Source organism: Pinus tabuliformis, chromosome 2_2 (assembly GCF_031772625.1).
Source record: "Pinus tabuliformis cultivar Carrire ecotype Pingquan chromosome 2_2, CPIR1, whole genome shotgun sequence".
Classification (NCBI taxonomy): domain Eukaryota; kingdom Viridiplantae; phylum Streptophyta; class Pinopsida; order Pinales; family Pinaceae; genus Pinus; species Pinus tabuliformis.
Window position 1 is genome coordinate 75,073,790 of NC_142300.1, and position 16,873 is coordinate 75,090,662.

The 16,873-nt window shown below is 37.3% G+C and overlaps 1 protein-coding gene across 2 annotated transcripts in view; it reads left to right on the top strand.

The window, feature by feature from the left end:
* The window catches only part of LOC149191513 (Galactose oxidase/kelch repeat superfamily protein), a 464,035-nt gene that overhangs the window by 179,123 nt on the left and 268,039 nt on the right, over positions 1–16,873 (top strand). For both annotated transcript variants that reach the window (XM_089404308.1, XM_089404307.1), the window contains exon 10: positions 5,571–5,662. In XM_089404308.1, the coding sequence (XP_089260434.1) occupies positions 5,571–5,662 (92 nt within the window). The remainder of the gene's footprint in view (positions 1–5,570; positions 5,663–16,873) is intronic.

Here is a 16,873-nt window from a genome sequence, read left to right on the forward strand (position 1 = left end):
ATACACCCGTGCCAAAAAGTAGCTTTATGGGAAAATGCCATAGGATGGAGGTAAACAAGTAGGAACCAAAACTTGTGTAAATGTGACAACACAGCGAAGAGACAAATACATAAGGGAAGAGGAGGAAGCCCAATATAAATCTAAAAGATCAAAGGGTGACTTTGAACATGATAGCCCACAATCACATAGACAAAGAACTCCATCAACATCCTCCCATGGTAGTGGATATGGAGGCATAGGAACAGACATCCCTTTAAGGCGTAGAACCATATCAGATTTCCTTGACGAAGGGTGTAGGAATGTTGTGGATTAAAAAATTTACCGGTTTCTCTATGCATGTGGAATACCTTTCAATGTTCTTTGCTGACCTTATTGGCATGAAATGGTTTTCACCATTAATGATGCCCCCAAAGGATATAAGAGCCCTGGGTATGACAGGGCTAGAACCGTGGGACTAGATCATGAAAAAACAAAAATAGCACATGCTTTGGGTAAAATGACAAATTCTTGGAATGAGCATGGGGTATCCATTGTTTCTGATGGATGGACAAATGTAAAAGGCAAGCCATTGATAAGTGTTCTTGCTGTGTCTACTAGTGGTACAATTTTCCTTTCAACATATGATTCCTCAGAAAAGTTCAAGACCAGCATCAACATTGCAGAACCATTACTTCAAACAATTGAAAGTATCGGCCCATACATGTCATCCAAGTCATCACTGATAATGCTTCTAATTGTAAGGCATTGGGAGCAATTATTGAGGATAAATACCCCAACATATTTTGGTCTGGGTGTTTGGTTCACACAAGGAACCTTTTGATGCATGATATTATTAAGAACAAACACCCTAAACACAAATGGATTGGTGATTTGTATAGGAGAGGAAAGAGAATGATAAAATTTATTACCAGTCATAGCAATACCCATGGGATTTTCCGCAGTCACTCAAGTTTGGATCCGTTGAAGATTGCGAAGACTAGATTTTCTAGCTATTACCTCACCTTCAGGCGCCTTTTGAAGGTAAGAGAGTCATTGGCTAGCATGGTATCAAGTCAACACTGGCAGGTATTAAAGGACATGGCTCCAACGACAACTGACAAGCAAGATTTTGAAGAGGTGGAGAACAACACTATTGATGGTTTGTTTTGGGCATGTGTGAGGGAAGTTTTGCAATTCACCAAGCCCATTTATAACATGATTCGTTTTGTAGATACAGGTGCACCAGTGACTGGGAAGGTGTATGAGCAGATGGATAACATGTTGGGGCAAATAAAAGATATTGTTCAAGAAAAGATCCCAACTTGTATGATATTATTCACGAATTTGTGTGTGCATGGTGGAATAAACTTAATGTTCCACTACATGCCTTGGCATATATCCTTATCCCAAAATACTACTCTCTAGCTTGGTTGGGCAAACCTGCACCTGTTGGTGGGGTTAGGGACAAACCCCATACATATGCAGAGGTACAAGAGGGATATATGAAAGCATTAGACAAGTTGGTCCCTGACAAGGAGGATTGTGCTAATCTGCGTCTTGAATTAGGTAGATACTTCGCTAGCACTAGAGTGTTTGGTTCTTTGCATGCATTGGAAGATAGAGACATATTTGATGCTATCACATGATGGGACGCATATGGCGGGTAGGGACTTCTGCAAAAATGGCAAAAAAGGTGCTCTGACAGGTTGTAAATACTTATTCTACAGAGAGGTGTTGGAGCACCTACAGCTTCATCCATAACGTGAGAAGAAAGAGACTCAATGAAAACCTGGCAGAAAGCTTGGTTTATGTGCACTACAACTTGAGGTTGTTGAGTCATTATGTTGATCGGGCTCATGAGGATACATCATATACAACTTGGGACAACAACCCAGAGGAAGATAATTTGGAGGATGGTGCTCTGCATCTAGAAGAATTGCAAACAAAACTTTTGAAAGATGATGATGAAGCAACGCTAGCCATGCCACCCCCACCATCCAATAGCGATGCTCGAGTTCCAACATCTTTGCCTTTGTTGCAACCACCTCCATTTACATCCTCACGTGGAGGGCATGTGGCTTTTGGTTATGGTCGTCTGACTATGTGGGAGGAGACTCCCAGTACTAGTAGACCACCGCGACCTTCTTAGAGATTAGACATTTCTCATGGCGGCAAGAGGAAGTAGTAAATAATAGATTTACTTGTATTTTCTAGTTTCTAGTAGTTTTTATAATTGTCGACTCTTTCATATTTATTATGATCTTTTTTGTAAACAATATATGACAATTGAAATTTGAAGTTTGAAGTTGGAAATTATAACTCATTGGTAATGAATTATGAATATGATGCTTCGTGAAAGTTGAAAGTTGAAACATTTCATTTCATGTTAGATATTCTTTGTTATAGTTTGGTTACTTGGTAATGGTAATGGTTACAAGTACAACTTTAGTGATCAATGATGATAAATGTTATATATTGAATTTTGAAAGCTTGAAACTTTAAGATTGATGAATCATGAGACTCGATATGTTGTATGTTACTAACTTGTGGACGTGGTTGATGAAGATTATAACTTCTAGATGATTGATGTTATATGGTTCAATCCATGTTTTTATGCTTTTTATATCTAATTCATCATTCTACATGCTTTTGTTGACATATATGCATCAAAATATATAAAAATATATATTATATAAAAATTTGCTCCCAAACCGGGAGCTTTTGAAAATGTCGCTCCCTACTTCCGCTCCCACTCCCCGTTTCCGCTCCCGCTCCCAAGTAACCCTAATTCCAACACTTTTAACCATCATTGGAGAGCGCCCTAACCTATTTAACTTGGCAAGTTATTTGGGGTGGTTATGGAGGTTGTTAGTGGGAGGCATGTGGCACATGAGGAGGGTCACACATGTGACTTGGCATGCTCTTGTACTTGGTGTCCTTTATTCTTGGAGATTATTCTTGAAGGTTGCAAATGTGGAAGAATGTTTCTTCTTGTTATTTTTGGATATTCTTGGAGGGCGCACTTGTGGATATGCTTTTTGCTATTCTTAGAGATATATATTTTATTATTTCATGATGTTTTGGCATGGTCAAAACCCTGGTTTGCCCTTATCTCCATGGATTTCCTTTGTCAAGATGTTCCACTTGCTATTTCGGTTTTTCGACTACATCTCTACTTGTCGAATGCTTCATTCACTTGGCACATTCATCCATGGAATTAGGTACCTTGGAATTCACAAGCGTGAAGTGGTTAACATTCATGGAGTGCGCATTCCATGTGGACACTTGGCATTTGACTTGGTTTGATGCCTATTGTTGGTGGTGCACCCACTTAATGAGCATTGTTTGGTGTATAATAATACTATTTTTGGATGAGGGCAAATTGCCTTGGAGAAGCTAATTTCAACATGATGGAGGATGGGCAACCATGGATTTAGGAGAGATCTAATTACTTTGTTATTGAATTATTTGTTGGACTTGTCATGGAGTTAGTTGGAAAATAATATATTTTATTTATTAGAGAAGAGACTCTATATAAAGACGAGCTCTCTCTCCACTGCGATGGTGGAGGATTTGGAGATTGAGGAGCTCTCCCCTTGGGCTATATTGTACATCATTTTGACAAATTTAATGGAGAATTTGAGGTATATTTTCATTTGATGCGAGGCTTTATTATGCATTATATTTTGTGTGTTGATTTTATAATAGGAAACCATTGTAGCATGTTGTGATCACCTTTAAAATAAACCATGCTTTATTTTTGGTAGAGTAATGTGAGGTTTCAACCATCTTATTCATGTTGTGAATATGTTAGCCTACAATATAATGACTCCAATTTTGTTAGATTAACATAACCACACATTCATGACAAATGCTCAATTACGGCTCCTATATAATTCCAAGGTAGTTTTTTTGTTGATACGAGCAATATGCATCAATACTAGTCTCCTCGTGCGACGACCGAGTGTTTGCTACAATGGGATGCTATCCCCTCCACTTGGTTTCAAATCCCACGGGGGAAATCTTTGGCCTGTTGTGATAAGGCTCAAGGAGTAGGCTCCCTCACCCTCATGGAATCTTGGCCCTTGCGAAGTCAGAAATTCCTGGTATATCTGGCTTACGGGATTTGGGGTATACTCTTGTTGTTATAGTGGCAGCTGCTAGGTTTGATCCTGCGCCTTGCCCAGATTACTCCAACGAGTTACTGATTCACCATGGTAAAAAAAATCATATTGATCAATATTATAGCCTAACCATAAGTAGTCATTGTACGGTTGAGTAAAGCCTTAGTGCATTTGCAGTGCTAGTAGCATATTAAAGATCTGTTGCAACAAACTATCCATTGGAATATCAAATGGATTTTACAGATCATTGAGACCTGCTTGTGAAAGTGATTGCTTCATGTAGTTTGTATTGTCTGTGAATTACAGTGCTGTCCCCAGAAGACAATGTTGTCCAGCCTAGAATTTTTAGAAAGGTTGAAAACATTTTTCGTGCAAATGTTTTTCTTTGAGGCATAATCTGAATGCTGTTCTTTTTTTTAATGTAATGGAGGTTTATGTTGTTGGTGAAAATGGGGTGCTATTAATTGTTTCACTGGGGTTCAAGTCTCCTCAGCAACATTTTTTCCTCTTGTGGGTTGCTTGTGGTTGTTCTTTTGGTTGGGGCCATGGGCAAGTCTTCTTTGACTTTGGAAAAATACATTCCCCCACTCATGTTATCATAGCCTATTAATTGTAATACTCTCAGATTTGTTTTTTTGGGGGGTGGAGTGCAAAATTGTTACATCAGGATAAAGAGAAACTAGTAAAAACTGTAAAACCGTGCGTGATCTTGGTGAGATTTTGTTGTTGCTTCAAGCAGCAATAAAAGAGTTTTGGTAAGGAGTAAGAGTTAAAAGGCTTTTTTTTCCTGTAAAAAGTCTAATCTTAGGAGGAGATAAACCTTCATAACTTTCTAAACTGGATGAATTGCGATGCAGTGATTGATGGCTGCAAGTGATTTGAAATTGAGGTCTTCAAGTTCATTACTTCTGAGCCCTTTAAAATTGTGTTTCTGCTCTGGTAAGACAAGCTAGTGCCAGAATGACATTCAAAACCTGAAAAATATTCTTCTCAAAAATATGTCAGGCTTGGTGGTTGTATGAACCTGTATGGTAAGATGAAAATAACACTTGCTGTACTGAAACATTTCCAAGCACATCACTGTTTTCTTTCAGAGTCATTTCGATGAAATTTATTATCATCAACTATGGCCCTGAAATTCCAGATAAGCAAACTAGCTGACTCCAATTATTAACTGATTTACTTGTTCTTTAATGCCATGTTTATGTCATGAGAGCTGGCTTTAGTCACCTATTTAGCAGGTAATTTGGGTCTAGATCTTAGATTCATAGTTTGATTTATGGAATCTTGGATTTGGTGTCAGCATTATTGTTGGTAATATTTTATATTTAAATGATATCTAGTATATAATATTTAATATCAAAGAAAATTTATTTTCTTTATTGCAGGTACTGCAAGTCTAGAGCTGTTTTTATCACTCTTGGTTTTTTATTAAAATAATCTCAATGTATGTATTGTGAAAGGAAGAGAACGAGTCTCCAGCATGGACCCAACTGAAGCTTCCTGGCCAAGCACCTGCAGCTCGCTGTGGTCATACCATTACCTATGGAGGTACTCAGGTATTGGGAAGATGGAATTCTGGGTTTTGTAAGGTGATAATTGTAAAATATTGTTTGAAAGGGTTATTGTTTGTGTTTAGAGCAAAGTTCGTATACAAAGTAGAATATTCAAAATATTTGAAATATAAGAATGTCCATCATGGGACAAATAATATATTTATATAAAAATGTTTGAATATAAGTGATATGAGATATATGAGATGTGGGATTGTTACAACTGAGGGTCCCATATATATACTAGGTGGGTACCCTTTCATGAATGGTCATGTCTTTTGAGACATACCTCTTCAGTATATTAATCACTGTTAACTATTTAATTATTAATTATTTACATTCATAACATTACCTTCCCCTCTAGAAAAGCTCTGTCCTCAAAGCATATTAATGAAAAGGCTTGATCTCTTTTTTTTGTCTTAAATCTCTTCTTGTCTCGGAACTGTCATCTTTGATACAAGAGGAAATGAACTTCCGATTGTGGTATAAAATTGTCATACTGTGAAATTATCTAACCATCCAAAATCAATCTTCTGCGGAATCTTGTGATTATTGGAAACTTGAGATGAATTGTTATCATAAGACTGGATTATGGTGACATCGATGTTCTTGGGGATATTGTCACCTAAGATGTACACCTAATCATGGGAAAAGTTTCCCACCCCACAAGGTAAATCTTTATGGTGCAACACTCAGAGTAGGGGCTGTCATCTATTCCCTACTCATTTCGTTTAAACTCTCTCCTAGGCAAGCTAAGGGGGGTAGTTCCTAAAAGATGGAAAACTTGTTGAAACAACAAGTCTAGGAGATTGAAGTGTAAAACTTCCGGATAACAGAAATATATATAAAAATACTTTATTAATAAATGAATAGACAGATGATGATTGTTTTACAGTGGGCTGCCTGGCTTATATACCGCCATGGGCACCCTTTAGGAAAGGGCATGATCTTATGATCGTGCCCTTTCATCTAACTAAACCTAAAATTAAACAATAACCTAAAATTAACTAATTTTTTTACATAACATTGCCTTCCTCTCGAAAGAATGCTTTGTCCTCAAAGCATGCGCAACGACGGATGTTGATGACAAAATGCTTCATTCTCCCAAGAACGTCTTCTTTGGGAAGTCCTTCCACTTGAGCAGATATTCCAAGATAATCAATGTCACATACTGTAAAAGGTTTTGGATTAATCTCTCAATTTCCGTTTTTTGGAGATGTGGATATCGGTATGGCTTGATGTTGACAAGGTCTGATCTTGCTTTAACTTATGTTCTACGCTCAATTTCCCTACTAGGCGGCATCTTCATAGGTAGGTCTTGAATCACTAGTGATTCTTCTCTGGTCATATTTGTAGATAACATTTCTAATTGGTGACATTGTATTGCATAAGCAGGTGCTCTTCTTCGACTCAGCTTCATCATCTGAGATGATGATACAACATGATTTTCTGGTGCTTGGAATCCATGTAGTTTGTACTTCTGACCTCCCCATTTGAATTTTATAAATTGTACTTGATGGTTGGCTGCATAAGTACCTAAAGTTCGTAGCCATTGGATACCTAAGACTACATCTACTCCTCCTAACGGTACTGTGAAAAACGGAGACTCTAAACTGAAGTCTTGAATTTGCAATTTAACCTTATGACATTTTCCCACCTTTTCAATCTTCTTACCGTTAGCTATCATCACTTTCATGTTTGGTAAGGGAAATGAAAATATATTGAGTCTCTTTGCCATGGTTGCATCTAGAAAATTGTGTGTGCTTCCAGAGTCGACGAGAACCACTATGTTGTTCTTCTTTATGTGTCCTTTTAACTTTAAAGTCTGAGGTTGTGATATACCTGTCATAGCTGATAATGATACTTGTGGAATACTTCCATCATCTAGTTCTGGTGAGAATTCTGGGGCGTCTTCTGTGTCTTCTACGTCATAATCTTCACTGTTTGAATCATTGGTTGCTTCACAATTATATAAGTTCTTTGGTTCTTTTCCTTTAACACATCTATGTTTGGGGTCCCACTTCTCACCACAGCGTTTACATTTACCTTCTTTTATCCTTTGCATTTCCACATTAGATTTTTCATCTTCACGACGATGTGGTGGAACATATCTTGTATTATTTGAGTCCACATACTGGGGTATCCTTCGTCTTGCATAAGCTTTTTCCGCTGTTGACCAAAATATTGGTTCGGATTTCTTTTCGGCTGTTTTTGCCTTTCGTCTTGCTTCTTCTATAGATGTAATATCATGCATCTCAAGTTCTGCTTGTAAATGGGTTTTGAGTCCCGAGATGTATGACTGAATTAGACGAGATTCTGATAACCTAGGTACTCGTGTTACTAAGGTCTCCCATTCTTGAGTGTATTCATCGACACTTCCTTTTTGTCGTAGTTTGATGAGTTTTGAAAAGAACTCTTCTTCCTTTACACCTTGGAATCTTTTGAAGAATGCATCGTTAAATTTCCTCCAGCTAATGACATGTGTTGTCTTTTTCCACCACATATACTAGTTATATGCTTCTCCCTCCATTTTCATGGATGCATGTCTGAGCTTTTCGTCATCGTCAGTGATGTCATATATTTCAAAGTATTCTTCTGCTTTATTTATCCATGCAACATTGTTTTTTTCGTTTCCATCGAATTTAGGCATCTCGACCTTTGCCCTTCGCTGGTATGTTGCCACTGGTTGAGCGAAAAAAGGGTGTTGATTGGTAAAGTTATCCCAGAGTTGCTTGTTTGTAAAGATTGTGTTACTTGCTTCTTGGTGGGGTGTCGCTGATTTTTTTGGGGATTCAACCTTGTCATGAGAGTCTGTGGACTTAGTTGAATCCGACGAGACGTGTTCTTGATTCTCTTCACCTTCTTTCAGTAGTTGTTCGGGCGTACAATTCGACCTTTTACACAGAACTTTTAGCATTGTTAAGACCTCTTTGAATTTTACTTCTGTTTGGACATGTTGACTTTCCATTTTTATCTCTATTCGATTTGTCGTATCTTCAAGATTTTTGATTTTGTCCGCTTGCTCTCCCAGCTTGCTCTCGACTTCATTTAATCTTTTACTGACCTCGTCGTGGTTGTTATTTATCCTTTGCTCTACATCCAACAACCTTTTTTGGAAATCCGCCATTGTCATTGTCGACATTGAGCGGGTTTGCGGAGGTGTGTATTTATTTGCCAGCTAATATATTTTTCCTTCCCTTCTTTTTTTTATTTTTAAATAATTAAATTAAATTAATTAAATTAATATTTTTTTTTTTAAATTAAATTAAATTAATATTTTTTTTTAATTATAAATTATAATAATTATAATTTATAATTATTAATTATTATATATATATATATATAAAATTTAAAGTTATAAATTATATAACTTTTAATTAAATTATATATATAATATATATAATTAAAATATAATATATATATAACCAAATCACGTTATAATTATAATATATATATATAATATATAATATATAACTATATAATATAGTTTATTATAACTATATATATAACGAAAAGGTAATATTGAACTTTACCGCTATTTAATGTAATGAAACGCTGTTTAATTGAAACCACAGGCACGTTCTGTGACTTTTCAAACCCCTTCTTCGAGCGGACAGGAATAATAACCGTAGAAAAGGAAATGGGAACCTCAGTGCTTATATAGTTATATACCCAACGTAATCCAATAAATGATGTGTCCCTCAGACGGTTGAATAATACACCACGTCAAAGAACATTGCACCAGCGTTGACCGAGGCAAGATATTGATCGAAGATAATTGGCACTGTGTGGAAGTGTGTTAACTACGATAGTGTGGATTGTCGGAAGGGACAACAGACTGAGAGTCCGGGTACACAACAATTGGGTGCAAAAGACGTTGTCAGGACAGGGATGGAACGAGACAGGGCTTGTTGACAGTGGTTGACAGTGGTGGAGCGATGGATTACAATGGAAATGGATTACGCAGCAATGGATTGGGTGCAGACACGTCGGCGGGGATAGGGATGGACGAGACCTAGAGGTGTGTTGACAACGGCAAAGCGATGGATTACAGACAAGTGAAAATGCAGCAGACTGCACAGTGGAAAACACAATGCGATGAGACAATGGGATGCACAGTGGGAGTAACTATGTGCGGAAAAGTAGTGAGGCTTTTCAGAGGCCCTAGGTGCTCTGATACCAGATGAAGTGTAAAACTTCCGGATAACAGAAATATATATAAAAATACTTTATTAATAAATGAATAGACAGATGATGATTGTTTTACAGTGGGCTGCCTGGCTTATATACCGCCATGGGCACCCTTTAGGAAAGGGCATGATCTTATGATCGTGCCCTTTCATCTAACTAAACCTAAAATTAAACAATAACCTAAAATTAACTAATTTTTTTACATAACAGAGATCTACGGTCAAAACAATTATTATTAATGTAACTCGACTAATTAGAGCAAGTGTAAATATCTATGAGCAATGTGAAGGATAGATTTGATTAAGATCAATATGGCAAACACAAGATGTAAAGGATGATAGACCAGTGCCTTATAAACAATGCTCAAATACAAATCAAGGTACTTGCAAAAGTAGATTGATATTTTAAGTCACAATAACAACAATGCTGGAAGACAAATGCTAGTATAAGATGAGAGAATATCGAAATATGAGCAGAAATTATGGTTTGCAAAAATGAAAGAAATTTGTACTTCAGTTCAAGAGAAAGGATTGAATAAGATATGACAATGACAGTATAGAGCAGTAATGAAATATTGCAAGTGAAATAAAATGTTCACATTTAACAATATGCTCAAACAAGAGAAATTTAGACAAATGAATGCAAAACTAAGCTATGTGATATGCAAGATCTTGGTAAATTTTAATTAAAATGCATAATCTAAGTTGAAGGCCTTCTCCTCAATTGCTAGAAACTAGTCTTAAACAAGTTTGTAGAAAAAATTCTGGGGAAGGACGCTAAGACCTCATTAATGATACCTACCCAGGACTTCTAACGACCCAAGTGCCTCCGTTCCTACAAGGGATTGCCTACAAGAGAACTGCAAGTTCACCCGTTTTAACTATTGAGTAAGGGTGTAGCTCTTAGATTGAATGCTGGAGAAGGTTTGCCTAACTTTCTATTTGACCAAGCTTATGCTTGGAGGTAGGTTATAAGGATACAGGATCTAAAATCTAAGATGCAAATACAAGATGCACTGTTTCAATGAGATACATTGATGTCAAGATGCTTCAAAAGGAAATAATATACCAATATGAAATAAACACTTATAGCACAAGATTATGACAATAAACAATGAAGCGATATCGAGATACTCAATGAAACAAGAGCTAAGATGATAATTATACTTATATGAGTTAGGAAACACTCCACAATGCCTTTAAAATATTTATTTCAGATGATCTTCACTTAGTTTAGACAAGGAAATAAGTGAAAACTATATGATGTAAACACAACTTAAAGATGGTTGATGAGATTGCTAACAAGAAATATGATTTTTTTTTTAGATTATTAATAGCAATTGAAACAAGACGAGATATTTCAAATGCAATTTATATCAAAGCTAGTTAGATGATGCAAAATGTTAAATCTAGGACTAATTAACAAGTGCAAGAGATGAGATATGGGTTAGTAAGAGATTTAAATTAGTGAGTTAGCAAGTTAGTCAATTCTCCTTTTTAAATAAGGAGAAAAATGATACGAAGGGGTCAAAGTCCCAAGCTCCATCAAGAAAAAGGATTAGTTTTATTAATGAGATTACAATGGAAGATGCCTTCTAGACAAAGGAGAAGGGCTCTTCTTCAAGGAGCTTCACAACATAAGATGATAACTTTACAAAACAAAGGATCTCCTCAAGAAACAAATGGATCCACTTGAGATGGCTCAAAATTCTCCAAGGATCAGAGTTCAAGTGCCCTCGACCTTCCAATAGAATGATAGCAGAATGATGGCTCCTCGACCTTCCAACAAAATGATAGCAGAATGATGGCTCTTGGTTTAGGGAGCTAAATATTCAAAATTGGTTCGATCCAATGGCTCACAAGTATGATGAATCTCTACTACAAGGGAGGCTTGACTCTTTAGTGATAGACCTTCCTGCAAACCAAAAGATTAGACCCTACAAATCCCTTGCACTAGTGATAAAAAATGCTGACGGCCAGAGAGGAAATAAGCCTCCATTTGCTCACAACTGTCTCCCAAAACTTGATTTAGAATTTTAATTAAATTGTTAAAATTTGTTAAGGGAAATTTGATTAATGTTCAGGGCTTGAAGCCTCCTAAAAAAATTGCAAAATGACTAGACCACTTTAGAACCTAGAGGCCTCCCACACTAGGTGAACGTGAAGCTCTTTGGGCTCATGACAATGAAAGAATAGGCCTTCCAGGAAGCCCTTTCTCGGTCATAGAAAAAAACACAAGGGTTAGATCAATGAAATCTCCACAAAATCAAATCGTAAACCCTCATAAAATTAACTCAACCTCTGCAAAATAGACAAGGGTCAATTAGCAATTGATGCAAATAATTCCTAGTCTCCATAAGCCTGCAACCACAATTTTAAAACTTAGAATCAGATTCAGAACTGGCTGAGGGTCGACTCCGACTCTGACTTCGACTCGGTATCAACTCGGCCTAGTTGATTTCAGTGACTCGGTCGTTGTAAAAAATACATTATATATATGTATTTTTTTTATAATCTGAAAAAAAACATATTTTTAAAGATTTTCATTCATGTTTCCAAACTCGAAGCATTAGAATATAGAGCAAAGACAACATATGATCAAAGTATGCTCATGAATATATCTATTATATCAAAATGGCACCGAGTACACTGTCCAATACATGTAATATATAAAGATTTGAACAAAATCACATAACCAAGGAGGCTCTAAATGGCCTCTACAACAAATCATGACTAGTCACTACTGCTAAACAAGGCAAGATCATTTGGCTCAGACTCTGAATCAAAGTTAGACGGGGAAACCCATGGCTTCTCCTCACTACTACTCCAAAAATCAACTCCAACTCTTCACAAACTCCTCACAAATGCTCACAAAAATTCAATAAGATAGTTGTGAGAAAATGTGAGGGGGTTGGGTCACTTTTATAGGCTTGAGAGATAGGTAGAGGGATTAAGAAAAAAAATAAAAAATTGAGTTTGAAGTCCGAGTTGTTCCCTCGTGGACTAGCTCGGTCAGTTTAAGACCAGCTTGGCTGAACCGACTGGTCCGTTACCGAACCAGCCAAATCAGTGTCCAACTCAGTCGATTCAGTGATGGACTGATCGTTGGACCAATTTTTCTACCTAGACGACCTGGGCAGGGGTTTGGCTCGGTCTACCAGGTTGAATCAGATTCATATCGACCTAGTTTTAAAGCACTGCCTGCAACTTAGAAGATATATATTATAGCCTCAAGAACCATTGCAACTAAGCTTGAAATTATGGCAAATGGATCAAGTTTTTCACCTGAAAAATTGTCTTTAAAGGATTTTGTCAAAACCTTCTCAAATAGGCTCAGATCCTCCTACAACACAAAGATTAGTGGTACAATACGAAAACTGTGAAACTTTCTGACCATAAATTCTAATGTTGCAGCAACTGATTTATTTTACCTACTTATTTTCGATAAGTTATTTACGAAATCCCTTCTATAAATATTAAAATAAATTCTACTGCAGATATCACGCCATTATACACAAATACATGCACAAGAATCAAACACATCAACACAGTTTTTTTTGGGCAATTGTTCCCGGAAATTCCCAATGCAGGAAAATCGGTGCAGCAGTTGAGGGTTTTATTAATCTTCAACAACAATTGCTTTTACAAAAATATTTTTGCATAGACATTGGGAGAAAACACCCGAAACTTTTCTATGAGACTTTCTAACACCTTGGAGGACTTCCTTTCCCAACTGTGTCATCCTGCTTGGCTCTACGTTGCTCCGTCCTTCACTGCGTCATCCACTACATCCCTTATCTGCGTCTCCCTCTGCGCTGTCTCTCAGAGCCCCTACATCACCCTTTCTGAACTTCCTGACTACTACTAGTCACTCCCTCTTCCTCCACCCCGCTACTCGCCCTCTGAAATTGATTTTCCTTCCTCTCTGAGAAAATCGATTTTCCTTGGGATACTGAATATCTACCGGTGTATCTCCAAATGATCCTCGAGTCTTCTCTTATACTTTTCCTGTTGATGAATCAATGACCGAGATTAAGTCCCTAATCAATGGCTAAGATTAAAATAGACTTGATCCTCGTCTCTTAGAAGCTTCTCATCCTTATCTTTATTAATACCCATTAATATTTTTATTTTCCTAAGTTTAGACTTAGGAACCCATTAAAAATATTAATTATTTTAATAACTCCTCATCCGGATGGAATTTCCCAAAACGATTTCTGGGTCTTGGAGATCTCATGTGCTTTAGCCTCTCCACCAATTTTCATGGCTAGAGCACATCCGATGCTACCCCAAATCAACACTCCCTCTTAGCGAGGAATGTGCTCTAGTAATGCTCCACCACTGAACATCACCCTGATCATCCGGCACCGGTACCTGTGCTGATGCTTGGCCTGCTACCCAACATCCTCTACACTGTTGCCTCCTGTACTGCTGCCCATGGCTCTGCCACTACCACTGCTACATCTGTACTGCAGCTCCTTCTGCATCTGTGCTGCTGTTGGTCCTTCCTCCCAACACTGCAACTCTTTCTCAAATGCTACATCACGCTGCACATAGCACTGCAACACCTGACACTTATCCATTTTTGCTACTGAAATGGATTCTTTACCATCCCCATCTTCTCCCTGAAATAAACGAACTTTGTTCTTCCAAGGGCCTTAGTAAGGATGTCTGCCACCTGTTCTCCTGTAGGAGTGTAGCTCAACTGTACAACTCCTCGTTGGACACAGTCTCTGACAAAGTGACACCGAATATCAATGTGCTTTGACTGATCATGAAATACTGGATTCTCAGAGAGCTTGATGCAACTCTGATTATCACACATGATCTTGGTCGCCTCCATCTTTCTTCTGAATAGGTTCACAAGCAATTTTCTAAGCCATATGGCTTCGCACGAAGCTGTGCTAGCGGCCATATATTCTGCTTCAGCTGAGCTTAGAGCTACGGATTTCTGTTTCCTATTGCACCAGGAGGTCATCCCTGATCCAATGTTGAAATAGTACCCAAAGGTACTTTTCCGATCTACTGAACTTCCAGCCCAATCTGCATCAGTAAACCCACTCAGTCTGATATCATTACTTCTGGTGTATAAGAGTCCATACTCGATTGTTCCTTGTATATATCTGAGAACATGTTTGTCTGCTGCCCAATGCGCCCTCTTTGGTTCCACCATGAATTGACTGAGGGTGTTGACATCGTAACGAATGTCTGGCCTGGTATTGACTAGATACATTAGGGACCCTATGAGCTGCCTATATAAGGTGGGATCAACATCCTTGTCTTCTGATGTATCAATTTTCTTCCAGTTGGTGATCATTGGAGTAGCCATAGACCTATAGTCTTGCATCCTGAATCTTTTCAGGATTTCTGTAGCATATCTCCCTTGTCCAAGGAAGATCTCACCCAGTGTTACTTGGGAGCGGGAGCGAAAGCAGGGAGCGGGAGCGAAAATGGGTGCGGGAGCGACGCTTTCAAAAGCTCCCGGTTTGGGAGCAAATCCCAGAGCGTTTTTTATATAATATATATATTTTGATACATATATGTCAACAAAAAAATGTAGAATGATGAATTAGATATAAAAAACATAAAAAACCATAGATTGAACCATATAACAACAATCATCTAGAAGTTATAATCTTCATCAACCATGTCTAGAAGTTAGTAACATAGTAACATACAACATATTGAGTCATGATTCATCAATCTTATAGTTTCAAGCTTTCAAAATTCAACATATAACATTTATTATCATTGATCACCAAAGTTGTACTTGTAAGCTAAGTGTAACCATTACAACAAATAATATCTAACATCAAATGAAATGTTATAAAATGAAATCAAATGAAACAACTTTCAACTTTCATGAAGCATCATATTCATAATTCATTATTACTAAGTTATAATTGCCAACTTCAAAATTAAATTGTCATATATTGTTTAAAAAAATATCATAATAAATATGAAAGAGTCAATAGTTATAAAAACTACTAGAAACTAGAAAAGACAAGTAAATCTATTATCTATTGCTTATGCTTGGGCCTCTTGCCACAACGAGAAACGTCTAATTTTTTAGTCTTATTGGAAAATCAGGATCTTTATCATTAATATCACCCTCTAAGCATTAATATCCAGAGGTATCTTTGTCATTATCTTTGTATCTGTATAGGGATCTTTGTCATTAATATCACCCTCTAAGCATTAACATAAGATAGAAAAAGCATAGCATGTCAAGTCAAGATTTTGTTTGAGTGATGCGTACATTTTTAGGCGGGTCATGATAGAGGAGTTCGACAACCAATGTCACTAACATCAAGGTACATAGAGGGATTGGTGCTCTTGATTAAATACGAGTTCCATATCCTAATACATGACAAAATTCAATGGAAACAATGCAATCCTGAAATCCTAAAAAACTGATAAGTCTGCTGGATTTTGAATGAAATCTAAAATTCTACTTTTTGCATATGAAATCCAATGAAGTCGGAACCACTCTCAAACATCTTGAGTCATTTCATGGTAATGTTAAAAATTTAAGTAAAAGGATGAAAATGAAGATTAAAGAGAATGTCGCTTTTACTTTAAGAATTTAACATTGCCATGAATCGCATATCAATGCTAGGGCCATAGACTTGATCATTAAGCTGCCCCACTAAAAACTTATTTGTTTCTTTGAAAAACAATTGCATTTGGAACATCATTGCAAAAAAAAATTTGCAAAAAAGGCAAAACGCTCTCGAAAACGCTCCCGAAAAGGCTGGGAGCGATTTTTTTTAGGGAGCGCACTCCCGACCCGCTCCCGAGTCGCTCCCGCCCGGAGCGCGGATTGGGAGCGGGATCGAGGGGGGGGAGGCGCACCCCGCAACTATGCTGATTCTCACCCTTCTGCTGCCAAACTTCCAACCCCAGGAAATAATGCATCTATCCCAAATCCTTCATGTCGATTTCTGTGGCTAGATTCTTCTTGCAATCATCAATGAGCCTGGATGATCTTGTCAGGAAGAGATTGTCCACATATAATACTAGGACT